A 14,567-nucleotide genomic window follows, 5' to 3' on the forward strand; every position below is an offset into this window, starting at 1 on the left:
TTCCAAACATTAAGGATTATCTTTGCTTGCATTGAATCTTGTTTGTAATGTAGGAAGAGGTAAAGTTACTAAAAATGACTGTTAAACACTGATTGAAAGGTTATATTTCTAACATTAGGAACAATGTTTTTAAATATATACAATAAAAAGTTACATTTTAATAATGAAAAACTCAAGTTTTAATTTTTAATTCTCGAAAAAGGAATGACATTATCCTTGCATCCTTCCTGGAGGTCAGTTTTAGTTTGTTCCTGTGCTACAAGGCATTTTGTATTCCTTTTTACTCTAAATTTCCACTTGTTATTCTAACTCACATCGGACTGTGTAAATAGCAGAGAAATTGTCAATGCACTTAATGCCTCATACATACCTAATACACAATCATGATGCCTTTAATTTTCAGTACAGTTGAAAACACAAAGGTTTTGTGGCCTGTAAATGACCGAAGACTTTAACGCCACAATAGTTTCGGGTGCAGTGTACCTTTAGTGTCGCTAGGTGGCGATACGGAAGGGATCGTCTCGTCTCCACCCTCAACAAATAATCCGGTGAAAAAGACATCGTCAACAAGCTCTGCGGAACTTTAACCGGTCTGTCACTTGGTTTCGATCGCTGTAATGAAGCTGATGGGGCTCCTACCAGGGACAGCACCTCCGTGCATACTGGTTGTCATCATTCTGCTGTCGGAGGGATGTTTTCAAAGGGTAAGACGATGTTCTAGTCGCGCGGTTCTCGTGATTAAAAATACATGACTCAGCTCTGCCTGTAGTTGCTAGTGTGGTGTTGTCTCTGGGAGCTATTTAGGTTTAGCTATGTCTTTATCGCGTCTCATCCCTGTTAAAATTAGGATTAGCCAGTTGGATTATTAATGGCTTCGGCGGTTAGTTGGGCGAGCACAAGGCTCGTTTGCATTGCTGAAAATCCAAAGTGACGCGCCGAATGGCAGCCGACATTCCATACAGACGAGTGTGGAGACAGGCGTCAAAGTTTCTTAGACAGAGAGTCACCACCCAGAATAAACGTGCAAAACCTAACGTTACTTCTCAAAAGAACAGTCCACAACACTACTTTGGGATGTGAATTCTTATACTTTCTATCCGAAATGAAGCACTTCGTCATGCATGGTTGAAATCAGTTAAAAAAAACCTGATCAAGATCTGTGCTACTGAACAGTTGTATCGACAAAACAAGATTTTTTCGTGTGTAATTGAATTACGCCTGCATTGTTTCAAATGATGGCACCCATTTGATAGGATTTAATCACATAATCACTCACATGTCACTTGCAATGATAAAAATGATAATGTCAGCCAACGAGCACGGTGTACTTGTGCTCCAACACATTTATTGTGTGCTTATTACAGTTGTATCACTTCTTTAGGATGGAAAGGGTTTGCTTTATTAAACTCTGGACTTTCAGGACTTTATAAAGTCAGGCAATGGAATAAATGACATTGTTTGAGTGCTAATCAATTTATTTAGAATGGATGGATTTAAAGATTGTCCTGCATTTTAAAATCACTGCGTGCCTGACTCTTGAAACATTCTGTAAATTAAGTGAAATAAGTTCCTTAATCTGACCTATGGGAGAAAGAACACTCATGCTGCATGAGCGCTCATGCTGAACCAGCAAATGACAGGAACCTGAAAGCAGATGAATAAATAGCTGTAAAATGTATCGCACTCAATTTTATCATGGTTGCATGCTTTGTTCTCTTTTCTCTCATCTGTTCTCTTTTTTTCTGAGACTTGCTTATTAAAATAACCAACTTTGTCAACATTATGCCGCCACCTGATTGAAATGTATTTTTCACACAAGTGACTTTTTTATTTTCAGGTATAGAAAGTATTAAATACTAAAAAATCCCGGATCTGAAACCTGCTGTGAGGGCTGTGATTAGATTTCAAGGAAACCTCATTTTGCCCCCAAACATGCTGCACGGATGATCAGGGTTTCTGTTCCGCAGGTGGGGGCCCAGCACTGCGTTTGGTACGGGGAGTGTGGCGAGTCGGAAAAGGTGCCAGGAAAAAAGTACAACTGCAACTACACTGGTCCTCCCAAACCACTGCTACCTGAGGGTTACGAACTTCTTACGGTACATGCAGGCCTCTCCGCATTCAATCTGCTTCTGTGTTTTACTCCATGGGGAAGTTTCAAACAAAGTAATATGCTCTGTTCGGTGTTTGCCTGCAGGAGCTTTGTCCTGGATATGACTACGAAAACCGAAGCCTCTGCTGTGATGTTAACCAGTTGCATACGCTCAAAGGGAGTCTTCAGCTGCCCCTTCAGTTCCTTTCTCGGTATTCAGCTTTTCTCTCAACAGTTTAATGAGTGGCAAGAAATTGTCTTTTGTTTTTGGATGTATGTGCACAAAGCATTACCTGTCTTTGATGCAAAAACTGGGATTCGACTAAACTGACAGGTTTTTAAATTATGCAAAGCGTTTTGTTTGTTTTTCTTACTGTTATTCACCACCCTTGACCTTATTATTAGTGAAATCTTATATTGCTGAGCTGTACATCGTGCAATGATCTGTCATTCATTGTTTGAAATTGCATCTGTGCACAGGTGTCCTGCCTGCTTCTTCAACCTGATGAACCTCTTTTGTGAGCTGACCTGCAGCCCCCACCAGAGTCAGTTCATGAACGGTACCAAATTCAGTGGGCCCAACGTAGTAGAAGTGCAGTACTATATTGGACAAACCTTTGCTAATGGTGAGTAGTGTCCAGTATTATGGGTAAACCTTAGCTGTTCTTCAGTTGTGTAATTCTGTGACTAATGGTCATAATGATCTTAACGGTTCCTCTTTTTTGGGACTTTTTTCCCCTTATTTGGCTCTTTTTTAGCCATGTATAACGCCTGCAGGGATGTCCAAGCACCCTCCAGCAACGTGAAAGCCTTGTCACTGCTTTGTGGAAAAGATGCAAAGGACTGCAATGCTACTAACTGGATCCAGTATATGTTTGACACCAACAATGGACAAGCCCCCTTCCCAATAATTGCAATATTCTCAGGTAAATAAATTATATTTTAATAACACTTTGTTGTTCCAGGCCATAACCTTGTCACACAACTGCATTCCTGTTACATAATTACTCAAATTGCTATTTTTTTTTGCTATTTCACGGTTTAGATGTGCCACTGTCTGGTTACACTCCCATGAACAACAAGACGTATGCCTGCACTGAGGGCCTGGAGGATGGTTCTGGTCCCTGTTCCTGTCAGGATTGCACGGATGCCTGTGGCCCCACACCCGTACCTCCCCCTCCTCCTCTCCCCTGGAAAATCCTAGGTATCGACGCCATGACGATCATCATGGGGCTCTCCTACATGGCCTTCCTCTTCATTTTTGTCGGATCATTGCTGGTAGCTTGGTGTCACAGGTGAAGGAGATATGTGTGTTGTATCTGCAAACCCTCATCCTTGTGGTGTGGTGTGTGTGCTTTAGTATTAAACTTCAATTTTCTTTGTGTGCTCCTTTGTGCCGCCAGGAAACAGACCATTAAGTCTGAGTACGAGCCTATATTGGACAGCAATAACCCACTGTCTCTCAACCGTGATAACCAAGAGCAAGGTAATTATTGCCCATTTAACTGCCCATTTGGTTGCCTTTTTGTCCTTTTTCTCCATAATTAGTCACATTTATAGTCTATACTGTAGGATGAAGACTAATTTGCAGTCTTTCCCTTCTTCCTAGTCGATGCTTCGTGCTGTGAAACACTGGGTGAACGCTTTGAGAACTTTCTGCGGACCTGCTTCAGCGTCTGGGGTTCCTTCTGTGTGCTGCATCCCTTCATTGTGTTGCTGGGCAGCATTGTACTGGTGGCCGCCTCCTCTGGGGGACTGGTTTATATGCAGATTACCACAGACCCTGTTGACCTGTGGTCGTCTCCGAAGAGCCAGGCTCGCCAGGAGAAGGACTATTTCGACAGCCACTTCGGGCCCTTCTTTAGAACCGCACAGCTCATCATCACCTCCCCGCTGAATGACACGTTCATCTACACCCCATACTTTGGAGGGTCAGACGTCCCATTTAAAGCCATCCTGAGCAAAGATATCCTGGACCAGGTGAGTGATGTTTGAAGATATCAGAAGAATTGTGATGTACGGTAATACCAAACTGCATATAACGCATACACGTGCAAAGCAGCTGCATCTCTTAACCTGTGGTTTTTCATTTTGTTCCTCTTTTTTGTCTTTTTATAATATACCCAATACCAGGTGCTGGATCTGCAGCTTGACATCGAAAACCTTGTAGCCACATACGAGGGCCAAAACGTGACACTTAAGGATATTTGCTTAGCGCCACTCTCACCTTACAATGACAACTGTACCATCCTGAGTGTCCTCAACTACTTCCAGAACAGCCACTCTGTGCTGAACCACAGCATAGGAGATGAATTCTACGTCTACGCTGACTATCACAGTCACTTCCTCTACTGCGTCAGGTTATTTTCCTTTGTCTTTTAATTGATACTTTTTGAATATTAACTAGTAAGCTGACAGTCACATTGTCTTATATTAGGATTTTTTGTCTTATATTTCATTTGCTGAAAAATAAAACAAAAATTGGATCAGAATGTAAATCGTATATTACATCAGCAGCTCAGAAGTCTATTTTTTTAAATTACCTTTTAACTGTAGTGAGGGTAGGATGATGAATCCTATATGTTCATGCTCTTGATGTTGTGTCCATCTTTCTCCACAGTGCACCAGCCTCCCTCAATGACACCACTCTTCTCCATGACCCCTGTTTAGGCACCTTTGGTGGTCCTGTCTTTCCTTGGCTGGCCTTGGGTGGTTATGATGGTAAGGTGGATTAGTTTCTGGGACATAAAAATGGGGTTTTTCAAAAAAAGAATAAAGAAAATATTGGATTGTTTAGGTAATAGAGCCTGTGTATGTGCTCTCTGCTTACAGACACAAACTACAACAACGCCACAGCTCTGGTGGTCACCTTTCCACTCATCAACAACTATGATCCAGCCAGGCTGGGAAAAACTCTGGCATGGGAGAAAGAGTGAGTTCTGTTTTTAAAGCTCACCAGAGAGAGCTCTGAGTTATAACAACACATGTGCTGATGGCGTTTTTATGTTTGTGTGTGCCCCTTTCAGATTCATCAGGTTTATGAAGGATTACAAAAACCCCAACCTGACTATATCCTTTAGTGCCGAGAGGAGTATTGAAGATGAAATAAACCGAGAGAGCAACAGTGACATCAGCACTATAGTTGTTAGCTATGTCATTATGTTTGTGTACATCTCCCTTGCCCTGGGCCACATTCAGAGCTTCAGGAGACTGCTGGTAAGTCGTCACCACGCTTATTGTTTTGTCAATTTAGCATAAAACACTGGAAAAAGTTCAATTTTCAAGCAAAGAAAGTAAAGATCAGTCAAATATGATGTTGCAGGTGGACTCCAAGATTTCCCTGGGTATTTCGGGTATCCTGATCGTGCTCAGTTCTGTGTCCTCCTCACTGGGGATTTTCAGCTATATTGGTATCCCGCTCACCCTTATTGTGATTGAAGTCATCCCTTTCCTGGTTCTGGCTGTTGGAGTGGACAACATCTTTATATTAGTGCAAACACTTCAGGTATGCTCACTTTTCAAGAATAATGCAAGATTCCCTGGGAATACTGTTTGCTGTGCACGACACCACTGGAAATTTCTATATTTGCATCTCTACAGAGGGACGAGCGCATGCCTCAGGAGGAGATCCACCATCAGATTGGCCGTATTCTCGGAGACGTAGCCCCAAGCATGTTCCTCTCCTCCTTCTCAGAGACGGTGGCTTTTTTCCTGGGTAAAATAAATCACTTTGAATCACGGTTTGCTGCTACATTTGTGCTAAAACATGCGTTTCCCCTAGAAACGTACCTGCAGTGCAGACAAAATGGACCTAGTTTCTCAACAAAGGGTTGGAGTTGAGTCACGTGTTGATAAAATTGTTGACTCTATCTTCTTCAGGAGCTCTGTCCAACATGCCCGCAGTGAGGACATTCTCTCTGTTTGCTGGCTTGGCTGTTTTTATCGATTTCCTGTTGCAGATCAGCTGCTTCGTCAGCTTGCTCGGCCTTGATGCCAGCCGGCAGGAGGTGAGGCTGAATGGAACAGTAGAAAGATGACTTCATATATCGTGAAATTATTTTTGTACAGGCAGTTCTAGTCAAGAAAAAAAGGAAGTGCACCCTCTGAGATCTAGGGTTTTATATATCATACAAAAACATCTCAGATTAATGGCAGATAAAATAGTTTCTTTCATTTATTTAGCAATTTATTTTCTTTCTTTTTTTACAAAAATTGAAGAAAAGAAAATATTGAAGCCATGTGTGGAAAATCTATAGTGGTTTACAGCTCCACCATAACATCCCAATTTTCTTTATATGTGTTTATTGTACCCAGTCTAAAAGTTCTGCCACAGCATTTTAGTTGGACAGGACTTGTGCTCGGCCATTGTAATATTTAAATTACTTTATGTTTCAGACAGGCTTATTGTCTTATAACTTAAAAGAAGCGTCTTAAAATCTGCTCGGGCAACCAGTGCAGAGATGCTAAGATGGGAGTTATATGACTGAACGTACTAGTTCTTGTCAAAATCCTCGCTGCAGCATTCTGCATAATCAAATATCCATCAACATTACAGCACAACTGTGAAGACAACGGCTGTGCAAATGTTGTGTGAGTGGTTGTCTATGTTGGAACCATCTTGATATGTTAAAAAAGCCAATATTCTTTCACACATAGTGGTTAATCTTGTTCAGAAGCTAATTTAATGTATTCAGACGTGAGGTACTTTGACAAGAACACACGAGTCGCATCTTACTGTCCTGCTGAGATGATGCCGTGTCTGTTGTTTTTTAAGGGAAATCGAATGGACATTGTTTGCTGTGTAAAGATACAAGGAGAGGAAGTAAAGAAGGACAGCTTCCTCTTCCTCTTTTTCAAGAAGATCTATGCCCCGTTTATTCTTAACGACTGGGTTCGACCGCTTGTCGTAAGTAACCTCCAGTCGTGCCTACTCCTACACGTCAGAGCCAACGTTTGGTAATAAATGACAGTGTTGTATTATAAGATTAAGTCATTTCATCTCTGTCCAGGTGGCCGTGTTTGTGGGAATGCTCTCCTTCAGTATTGCCGTAATGGATAAAGTGGAGATTGGACTGGATCAGAAACTCTCCATGCCTGATGTAGGACTTTGCCCTTCCTCCTAGTTAATTATACACATTGCCGGTCCACACACGGCTAGAGTCTATTTATTTATCCCTAAAGAGAAACGGTGGTTTCACAGCAGCTTCTGACCCATGAAGTAAATTTATGTGCATGTCATGTTGAGGTTATTTAAAATGGCCTTGAGTAAAGCATTCATGTTCCATCTCTCTCTGTATCTGATCCTCTTTCCAGGACTCGTACGTACTGGATTACTTTAAGAACTTGTCTGAATATCTCCATACTGGAGCGCCTGTGTACTTTGTGGTCGAGGATGGTCTCAACTACAGCAGTCTGGAGGGCCAGAATGCTGTCTGTGGCGGAGTGGGCTGCAACAACAACTCTCTGGTCCAGCAGGTCTACACTGCCTCACTCATCAGCAACTAGTAAGAATCAGATGAACCAAACACGCAGATTCCAGCATGTCCGATGTGTCTCTCATACAATCTTTTTTAAATTTCCTGTTTCTTTTCAATCCCCAGCACAACTGTTGCCTACACGCCCTCCTCTTGGCTTGATGACTACTTTGACTGGGTGAAGCCTCAGTCTACCTGCTGCAGATACTACAATGGAACTGGGGCCTTCTGCAATGCGTCAGGTAAATTGTTATCTAAAGCAAACATGTTTTTGAGACCTTAACTCTTTAACCTGATCTTTGGCCTATTTTCATCAATTTCATCACTTCTACACAAACCAGTAAAAAAAGTTACTTGTAGAGAAAGAATTGAAGTCTGACAAGAGTAAACATTGGTTTTTCGAATATTTTTGTCAGGATTCATTACCTCCGTCAAGGAGGTTATACGATAGCTGGTGTCTGTTAGCAAAATAGGCTACAGATTTTAATGACATTTTCAGGATATGTTGATCATAGGCCAAGGAGTAGATGATTACATTTTGGCTACGTTCTGGATTCTGGAGGGACTTTCACCCCTGGTCTTCCAAAGATCAAGGCCCAGGGAGCTTTGATCAAAAAGGAACCTACTAGCCTGTATTACTACTGCTTATATACAGTGTGTACACTACACTATGGGTGTTAGTCACAATATGTGAGGAAATGGGCTGCTTTTTAGCTCATTTTAAAATTAAAAGTCTATAGGTAATAAAAGGACTTTTGTAAAAACACCATCAGCAAGGATTAAATTCTCTTTGGGAAAATGGGAAGTAGCTAAAGGTCAGTGGTGACAATACTCACATGACATGTTAGGCAATTGAACCGATTAACAGTGTAAACGTGCAACATTTGGCACATGTGCATGTGTATTTGTCCAATCCTCGTCCATGAGCATATTTTACCTGTTGTTTTCTAGTGGTAAATTCATCCTGCGTGCACTGCCGGCCCATGACGCCCAGCGGGAAGGAGCGGCCAGTCGGAGACGACTTCATGCGGTTTCTGCCCATGTTTCTGTCAGACAATCCCAACGTCAAGTGTGGAAAAGGGTAACTATAGCGCGTCCAAAGTGTTGAGCCCAAAACAGCACGTTCCCTTCAGTCTGCATCCTCACGGTCATCTCTTTCTCTCTGTTCACGCTCCTGCAGAGGACACGCAGCCTACGGCACAGCAGTCGACCTGTATCCCCAGAACACGGGGGTCGGAGCCACGTACTTCATGACCTACCACACCATCCTGAAAGACTCTCCAGACTTCATCAAGGCTTTAAAAATGGCCCGTAATCTGGCCAACAACATCACGCAGTCACTGGGCCACAAAGTCTTTGCCTACAGGTGATTCCTTTTCTAATGTATGAGTGGATTATATCATAGCAAGTGTGGATAAATGGCTGTTTGGCTCAGGTCGACCGCTTTTTAGCTCAAGGTACGAGGATATAGTGCAAGTAGATCCTAAGATAACCGTCCTCAGAATTAGTTTTTTAAAGATCTACACCGTCATCAGCGTGAGAAATCCCATTTGCCATAAATCATAAATCATTCTGTATTTGTTGACGTGCTGCCCTTTTGACTGCAACGTCTTTTCCTCTTTTTCAGCGTGTTTTACGTGTTCTACGAGCAGTACCTCACCATCGCGTACGACACAGCTCTGAACCTGAGCGTCTCCTTGGCCTCTATATTCGTGGTGACCACGGTGCTGCTGGGCTTCGAGCTGTGGGCCGCCGTGACGGTCAGCATTACCATCGCCATGATCCTGGTCAACATGTTCGGTGTCATGTGGCTGTGGGGCATCAGCCTCAACGCGGTGTCCCTGGTGAACCTGGTCATGGTGAGAGAAACGCCAATCTTTGAACGCGAATTTTGAACGCGTTCCTCACCTGTCTGCTGTCGTCTGCTGCAGAGCTGTGGCATCTCGGTGGAGTTCTGCAGTCACATTGTGCGAGCGTTTTCCATCAGCCTGATGACCAGCAGAGTGAAGCGGGCTGAGGAGGCCCTGGCTCACATGGGCAGCTCTGTAAGTCTCACCTTTAACTGAGTAATTTGAGGACACTGGCCACTTTTTATACTTTTTGTTTCTGTTATAGCATCTATTAATATTTACAGACTCATTCCCCAAATACTTATATTTTTCCGACGGGTTAGTAAAATAAATTTTAACTGGGTTCACAGCATAGAGCAGTTTGAACCACTCATTATACAAAAGGTAAATCTATTGGAGATCTTGTGCCATGATGGGTTTGGGATTTTAAAAGCACCTGGGTGTGTTTTATGGACACGGTTGTGGTTTCAGTTTGTTTTTATGTGATGTTTTTTTGGATAAGAGCAACAGGAGTGTGTGGGAAACTTATAAAAACAAGCCCCTCGTCTGAAGGTGTTAAGATCGGTGTATACCGTATTTTCTGGACTATATGTCGCTCCGGAGTTTAAGTCGCACTAGCCAAAAAAATGCATAATAAAGAAGGAAAATAGATATATAAGTCGCACTGGACAATAAATCGCATTTTGGGGGAAAATTTATTTGATAAAGTCCGAGACCAAGAACATACATTTAATCTTGAAAGGCAATTAGCAATCCATTAGCATGGATTAGCGATAGCGTTACAGTATGCTAACGTAACAAATTCAGCTACATGACCCATAATGAACTGAGTACGTGTCTGCTTTGTTAACGTAACATATTAACAGTTATTCAGATAACTATAGCATAAAGAACATCCGAGCAAGTTTACCAAACAATCAAGTCTAACTAGACGAAGCACCGCTTCTTCTTCTGCGTCGCTAAAGGAACTCGTTCCTCAGGTACACACGCCTAGAGCGCCCTCTTGTGGTTGTCAGTGTGAAAATAACGAACATGTGAAATTCTGTAATAATGTGTTTATATAAGTTGCTCCGGAGTACAGGTCGCACCCCCTGACAAACTATGGAGAGAAAAAAGTGCGACTTATAGTCCGGAAAATACGGTATATCTCGATGTTATCAACTATTGAGACGGCAGGAGGCGGTGCTGTAAATGTGGCCACGATGGTGGTCTGGGTATCAGAAGAATGCGCTCGAATCTCCACCTCGTTTCGGTCAGATCTTTCCTCATCGCCAGGGTGTTTTGCATCCAGATGTTTGCACAGCACCGACTTCTTGTGATTTCCTTGTGCAGGTGTTCAGCGGAATCACCTTGACCAAGTTCGGAGGTATCCTCATCCTGGCGCTTTCCAAATCGCAGATCTTCCAGGTTTTCTACTTTAGGATGTACTTGGCCATCGTGTTGCTGGGGGCTGCTCACGGACTCATCTTCCTCCCTGTACTGCTCAGTTACATCGGTGAGTGCTCGGTCACATGGAAAGCAACAGATCAGGATGTGGGTGTTTATGTTGTGTTTTGTCCCTCAGGTCCTTCAGTAAACAAAGCTAAGGTGCTTGCTGCTACCAAGCGCTACGCCGGCACAGAAAGGGAGCGCCTCCTCAAGTATTAGCGGGCTTTTATCGAACAATGGTCCTGTTGTCTGTCAGCCAACGTGTGGGCGTGCACACAAACGCTCTCTGTGATTACACAAAGATACTCTGGATTACACATGGAAATTGGAGCTGCAGTGGCCTCGGCAGACGTGCAGACACTGATTTAGCCCCCCCAGCCGCCTCCTTTGCCTCACACTACAGGACAAGTATGGCAAAATCCACCGGTTGAGCAGGATGGCCATACAGAGACCCCAGCAATGACCTTTTACGAATGAGGGAAAACTTAATGACAATATTGGATTTTTTTTTTCTAACAGGAACAGACTTTTCTTAGGTGGGACTTTTCTACAATTGTTTTTGGGGTACACCACTGAGAGTAGATGACAGGTCTCATTATTATTGATTGCTATATTAACAGGCATTAATATGTGTCTTTATAATACTGTTTAAAATTTTTATACCGCAGAGCTCTTTAGTTTTTTTTAGCCTATATTGTAACCTGAGCAGAGCCAAAGTATTTGTTTTTGAATCTGGTCATCAGAACTCAAAGTTCAATTTAAATTCTGCATCATATTATCAGTTTAGGTGTATCGAATGCTGTTGCAGTAATAAAAGCAGCATTTAATTTTGGGATTTGTTGTAACTGAAATGACCTTTTGGAGTTCTCGCTTTTCTAAATGTCAAAAACTGTTATGACATCAGTTTTAGTACTGACACGTTGATGCCAGCTATAAAGTGTCCATGAATACTAATAATGTTTTTATTGAAGTGTAAATGATGCAGTGTGGTGTTACTGAACTAAACCTTTCTTGCACCAACGACAGATTAAGCTTTACATTTAACTGCAGATAGCAGACAGGATAGTTTAGAGAAATTATTTTATAATCTGGAGTGTGATGATACAGAATCCAGCCATGTGAGATGATGACGGCAGAGTTCATTCCTTTTTATTTCCGGTTCCTGAAGATTATGGCTCATATTTTAATGATTATTGTTTGGAAGACATGTGACTGTTTTATGAGATTATTCCAGAAGAACTGAAAGGAAAACCTCTAAGTGCAGACTCACTCCTCATGTCTGAGATTGTAGCTAAACCCAGGCAGTTCAGCCTGTTTATGGTTATGATGTCCCGTCAGAAAATGTTAATATTTTAACCAAGGAGACGTCATCAGCATTCCTGTTTTTGTCATATTTTGTCATTTCTTTGTAATAGAATGTAAAAAAAAAAAAAAAGAAATGAAAGATTTATTGAAATGTTAAAACCTGGATGTGAACTAGAGCCAAAATGAGAACAAAAATGGTATGCTTGTGTTCAAAAGGAGACAAAAACCCAAGTTTTAAATACTTTAACTCTCATTAAATGTGATAATTTAAACAACCTATCTGCTGTCTTCCTGTTCTCTGCAGTGTGGCTTAATTTTATTTTTTATAGAGTCCAGAATATAATAAGATGGAAGAAAATGTTATTTTTTTTAAACCCAGATTTTACATCTGGAATTTTACCACATTCTCATACAGTAGAAGAATTAAGATGAATGACTGTTGGAAAGTTTCTAAGAACTCAGCAGTGAAACAGAAAGTGAAATAAACACCTCATATATCATTTGACATGTGTGATACAGTTAAAATAAAGCAATAGCAAACCTGGAATATTTATTTATAAGCGTGTAGGTTGCACTTGTATTAGCTCCAGTGGTCTTAATTGCAATGCGGGTAATTTAACACAGGCCAGATCGCGTTTTTACTGTATGTAATTACAAGAAATGACCACAGGAGGGCGCCTGGATCCATCTCCGTTCCAGTTAACGGAGTGGGAGTGACCTCCTTTTTAATGGCTTGAAATAGAAACGTGCTTCCACGCACACAGTTTTTTTTGTAGGTGCAGGTAGAGCACAGTAGCACATAAAGAAGGATGCAAATCTGCAGCTTTGGGTTAATCTCTAGCAAAACCACACAGACCATCAGTCACTTTCACCCAGTTCAGGGGTCAATGTCAAACTAAGGGCTTCCTCCACCCATGTGTGCATAGGTGTGTGTGTCTGTGTGTGTCTATCCTGCCTCCAGCTCCATGACTTATTCATCAGCTGCCCTGTGAGACCACAGGACTGTTCTTTGAATGCAGCTGACGGATTAAAATATTAATTTCCTCTGCAGGCCTGTCGTGCTGTTTGAGACATTGTACAGGTTCATTTCTGTTACGTAACACTCGACTCTGATCCCTCATCAGTTCTCACTGTGACACATTCATACAAGGGCGTTTACTTTCGTGATATAATAAATTGATATACGTCTTTTGCAATCTTTTGACTTTGTATCACTGTGCTGATTTCTGAAATAAATCTTTGATCAAAGATCACAGATCAAAAGTAACCAAAAGACAACAGTATGATTTCTTTTTTAAATCTTGTTTTTGGCATTTTTTTGGATCATCAATCAGTTAAAAGAAAGAAGGATTTCATCAAAGCTTCCGAAACTGTTCTGTGTACAACAAAATGGGTTCATTTCCTCACAATATTGCATTTGAAGCCAGATATACTGTTTTCCCACGTTTGTTTTCCTCCCTCATTCATTTGTCCTTAACCTGACATTGGGGCCTCCGTCTCTCTGAAGCTGCCCCCCCCCTCAAAAATCCATCAATAAATAAGTGTGAGAAGTGTTTAATGTCCGGTTCTGCGTCACCGGTTTTCTGTTTCTCCGGGCTCGTCTGTCTCTGCGGTCGACTCTTGGACTGGAACAAAAGGGATTAGGTGGCTGGGTCAAACCTGAGGAGAGATTAGATTTTCAGCCCCACCTGTGGCGTGTTCACCCCCCGTCAAACGCACTTTTTGGGAAGGTGTTGAACTCGCCAGGATGTGAAAGTTGGTGTTTATCATCTGCACGGTGTTTACCACCTCCGGTAAAAGCCCTGAGTCACAGTATCATGACAGGAAAGGGGCAAAATGCAGCTTCAGCCAATTGTTATTTTAAAGGGAAAGGCAACAGACCTCCGCTTACCCCCACGATGGTACACATACTTTCACAATGAGGGTCACTTATGTGTGAGCAGGGCTCAGGAAGGGCTGTCAATAGAGCCTTTTATCAGGCGGCGAGGGGGGAATTAGGCTGTCAATGGAGGGGACTAAGCCACGTATGCCATGTGCCCACGCTGGCCCTGGCTTGTTTGTTTTGATGGCAGCATGAGACTGGCGTGACCGCGGGCCTTGTTTACACTGGATATATGTCAAGCAGGAGAGCCCGCTCTCCATGAGAAACCCACCTCTGGGATTGCATCAGAACCCCAGGTGTGGTCCACCTGGGAACGCTGGTTTATACTGGTGGGACGAGGATCGACCGGAGCTTCTGGTGGCTGTATCAGATGCAGTATATTACACCTAAGACAAAGAGGGAAAATGGAATAAAATCACTTAGAAAAGCAAAATAGAACTTAGGGTGCGTGATCGCAACGGCAAGATGGGGAATTTAGCTTCGCTTTGCAGAAGCAAATCATTTGGTTTTGGATGCTTGAGTGCGTTTAAATCTGCAAA

The 14,567-nt window shown here is 42.3% G+C and overlaps 1 protein-coding gene across 1 annotated transcript; it reads left to right on the plus strand.

The window, feature by feature from the left end:
* The first annotated feature begins 544 nt into the window (after positions 1-544).
* npc1 (Niemann-Pick disease, type C1) lies at positions 545-12,425 on the plus strand. The gene is made up of 25 exons (XM_057057859.1): positions 545-704; positions 1,968-2,096; positions 2,195-2,301; positions 2,570-2,715; positions 2,848-3,015; positions 3,135-3,384; positions 3,493-3,575; positions 3,699-4,069; positions 4,223-4,449; positions 4,710-4,810; positions 4,922-5,021; positions 5,116-5,305; positions 5,412-5,594; positions 5,690-5,804; positions 5,969-6,096; positions 6,864-6,995; positions 7,099-7,188; positions 7,403-7,593; positions 7,690-7,805; positions 8,515-8,644; positions 8,744-8,929; positions 9,191-9,422; positions 9,495-9,608; positions 10,746-10,908; positions 10,978-12,425. Exons 1-25 carry the CDS (start codon positions 618-620, stop codon positions 11,058-11,060), a joined length of 3,822 nt encoding a protein of 1,273 aa, XP_056913839.1. The 5' UTR covers positions 545-617; the 3' UTR covers positions 11,061-12,425.
* Positions 12,426-14,567: the final 2,142 nt, after the last annotated feature.

The sequence above is a fragment of the Takifugu flavidus genome, chromosome 15 (genome assembly GCF_003711565.1).
Source record: "Takifugu flavidus isolate HTHZ2018 chromosome 15, ASM371156v2, whole genome shotgun sequence".
NCBI classification, from domain to species: domain Eukaryota; kingdom Metazoa; phylum Chordata; class Actinopteri; order Tetraodontiformes; family Tetraodontidae; genus Takifugu; species Takifugu flavidus.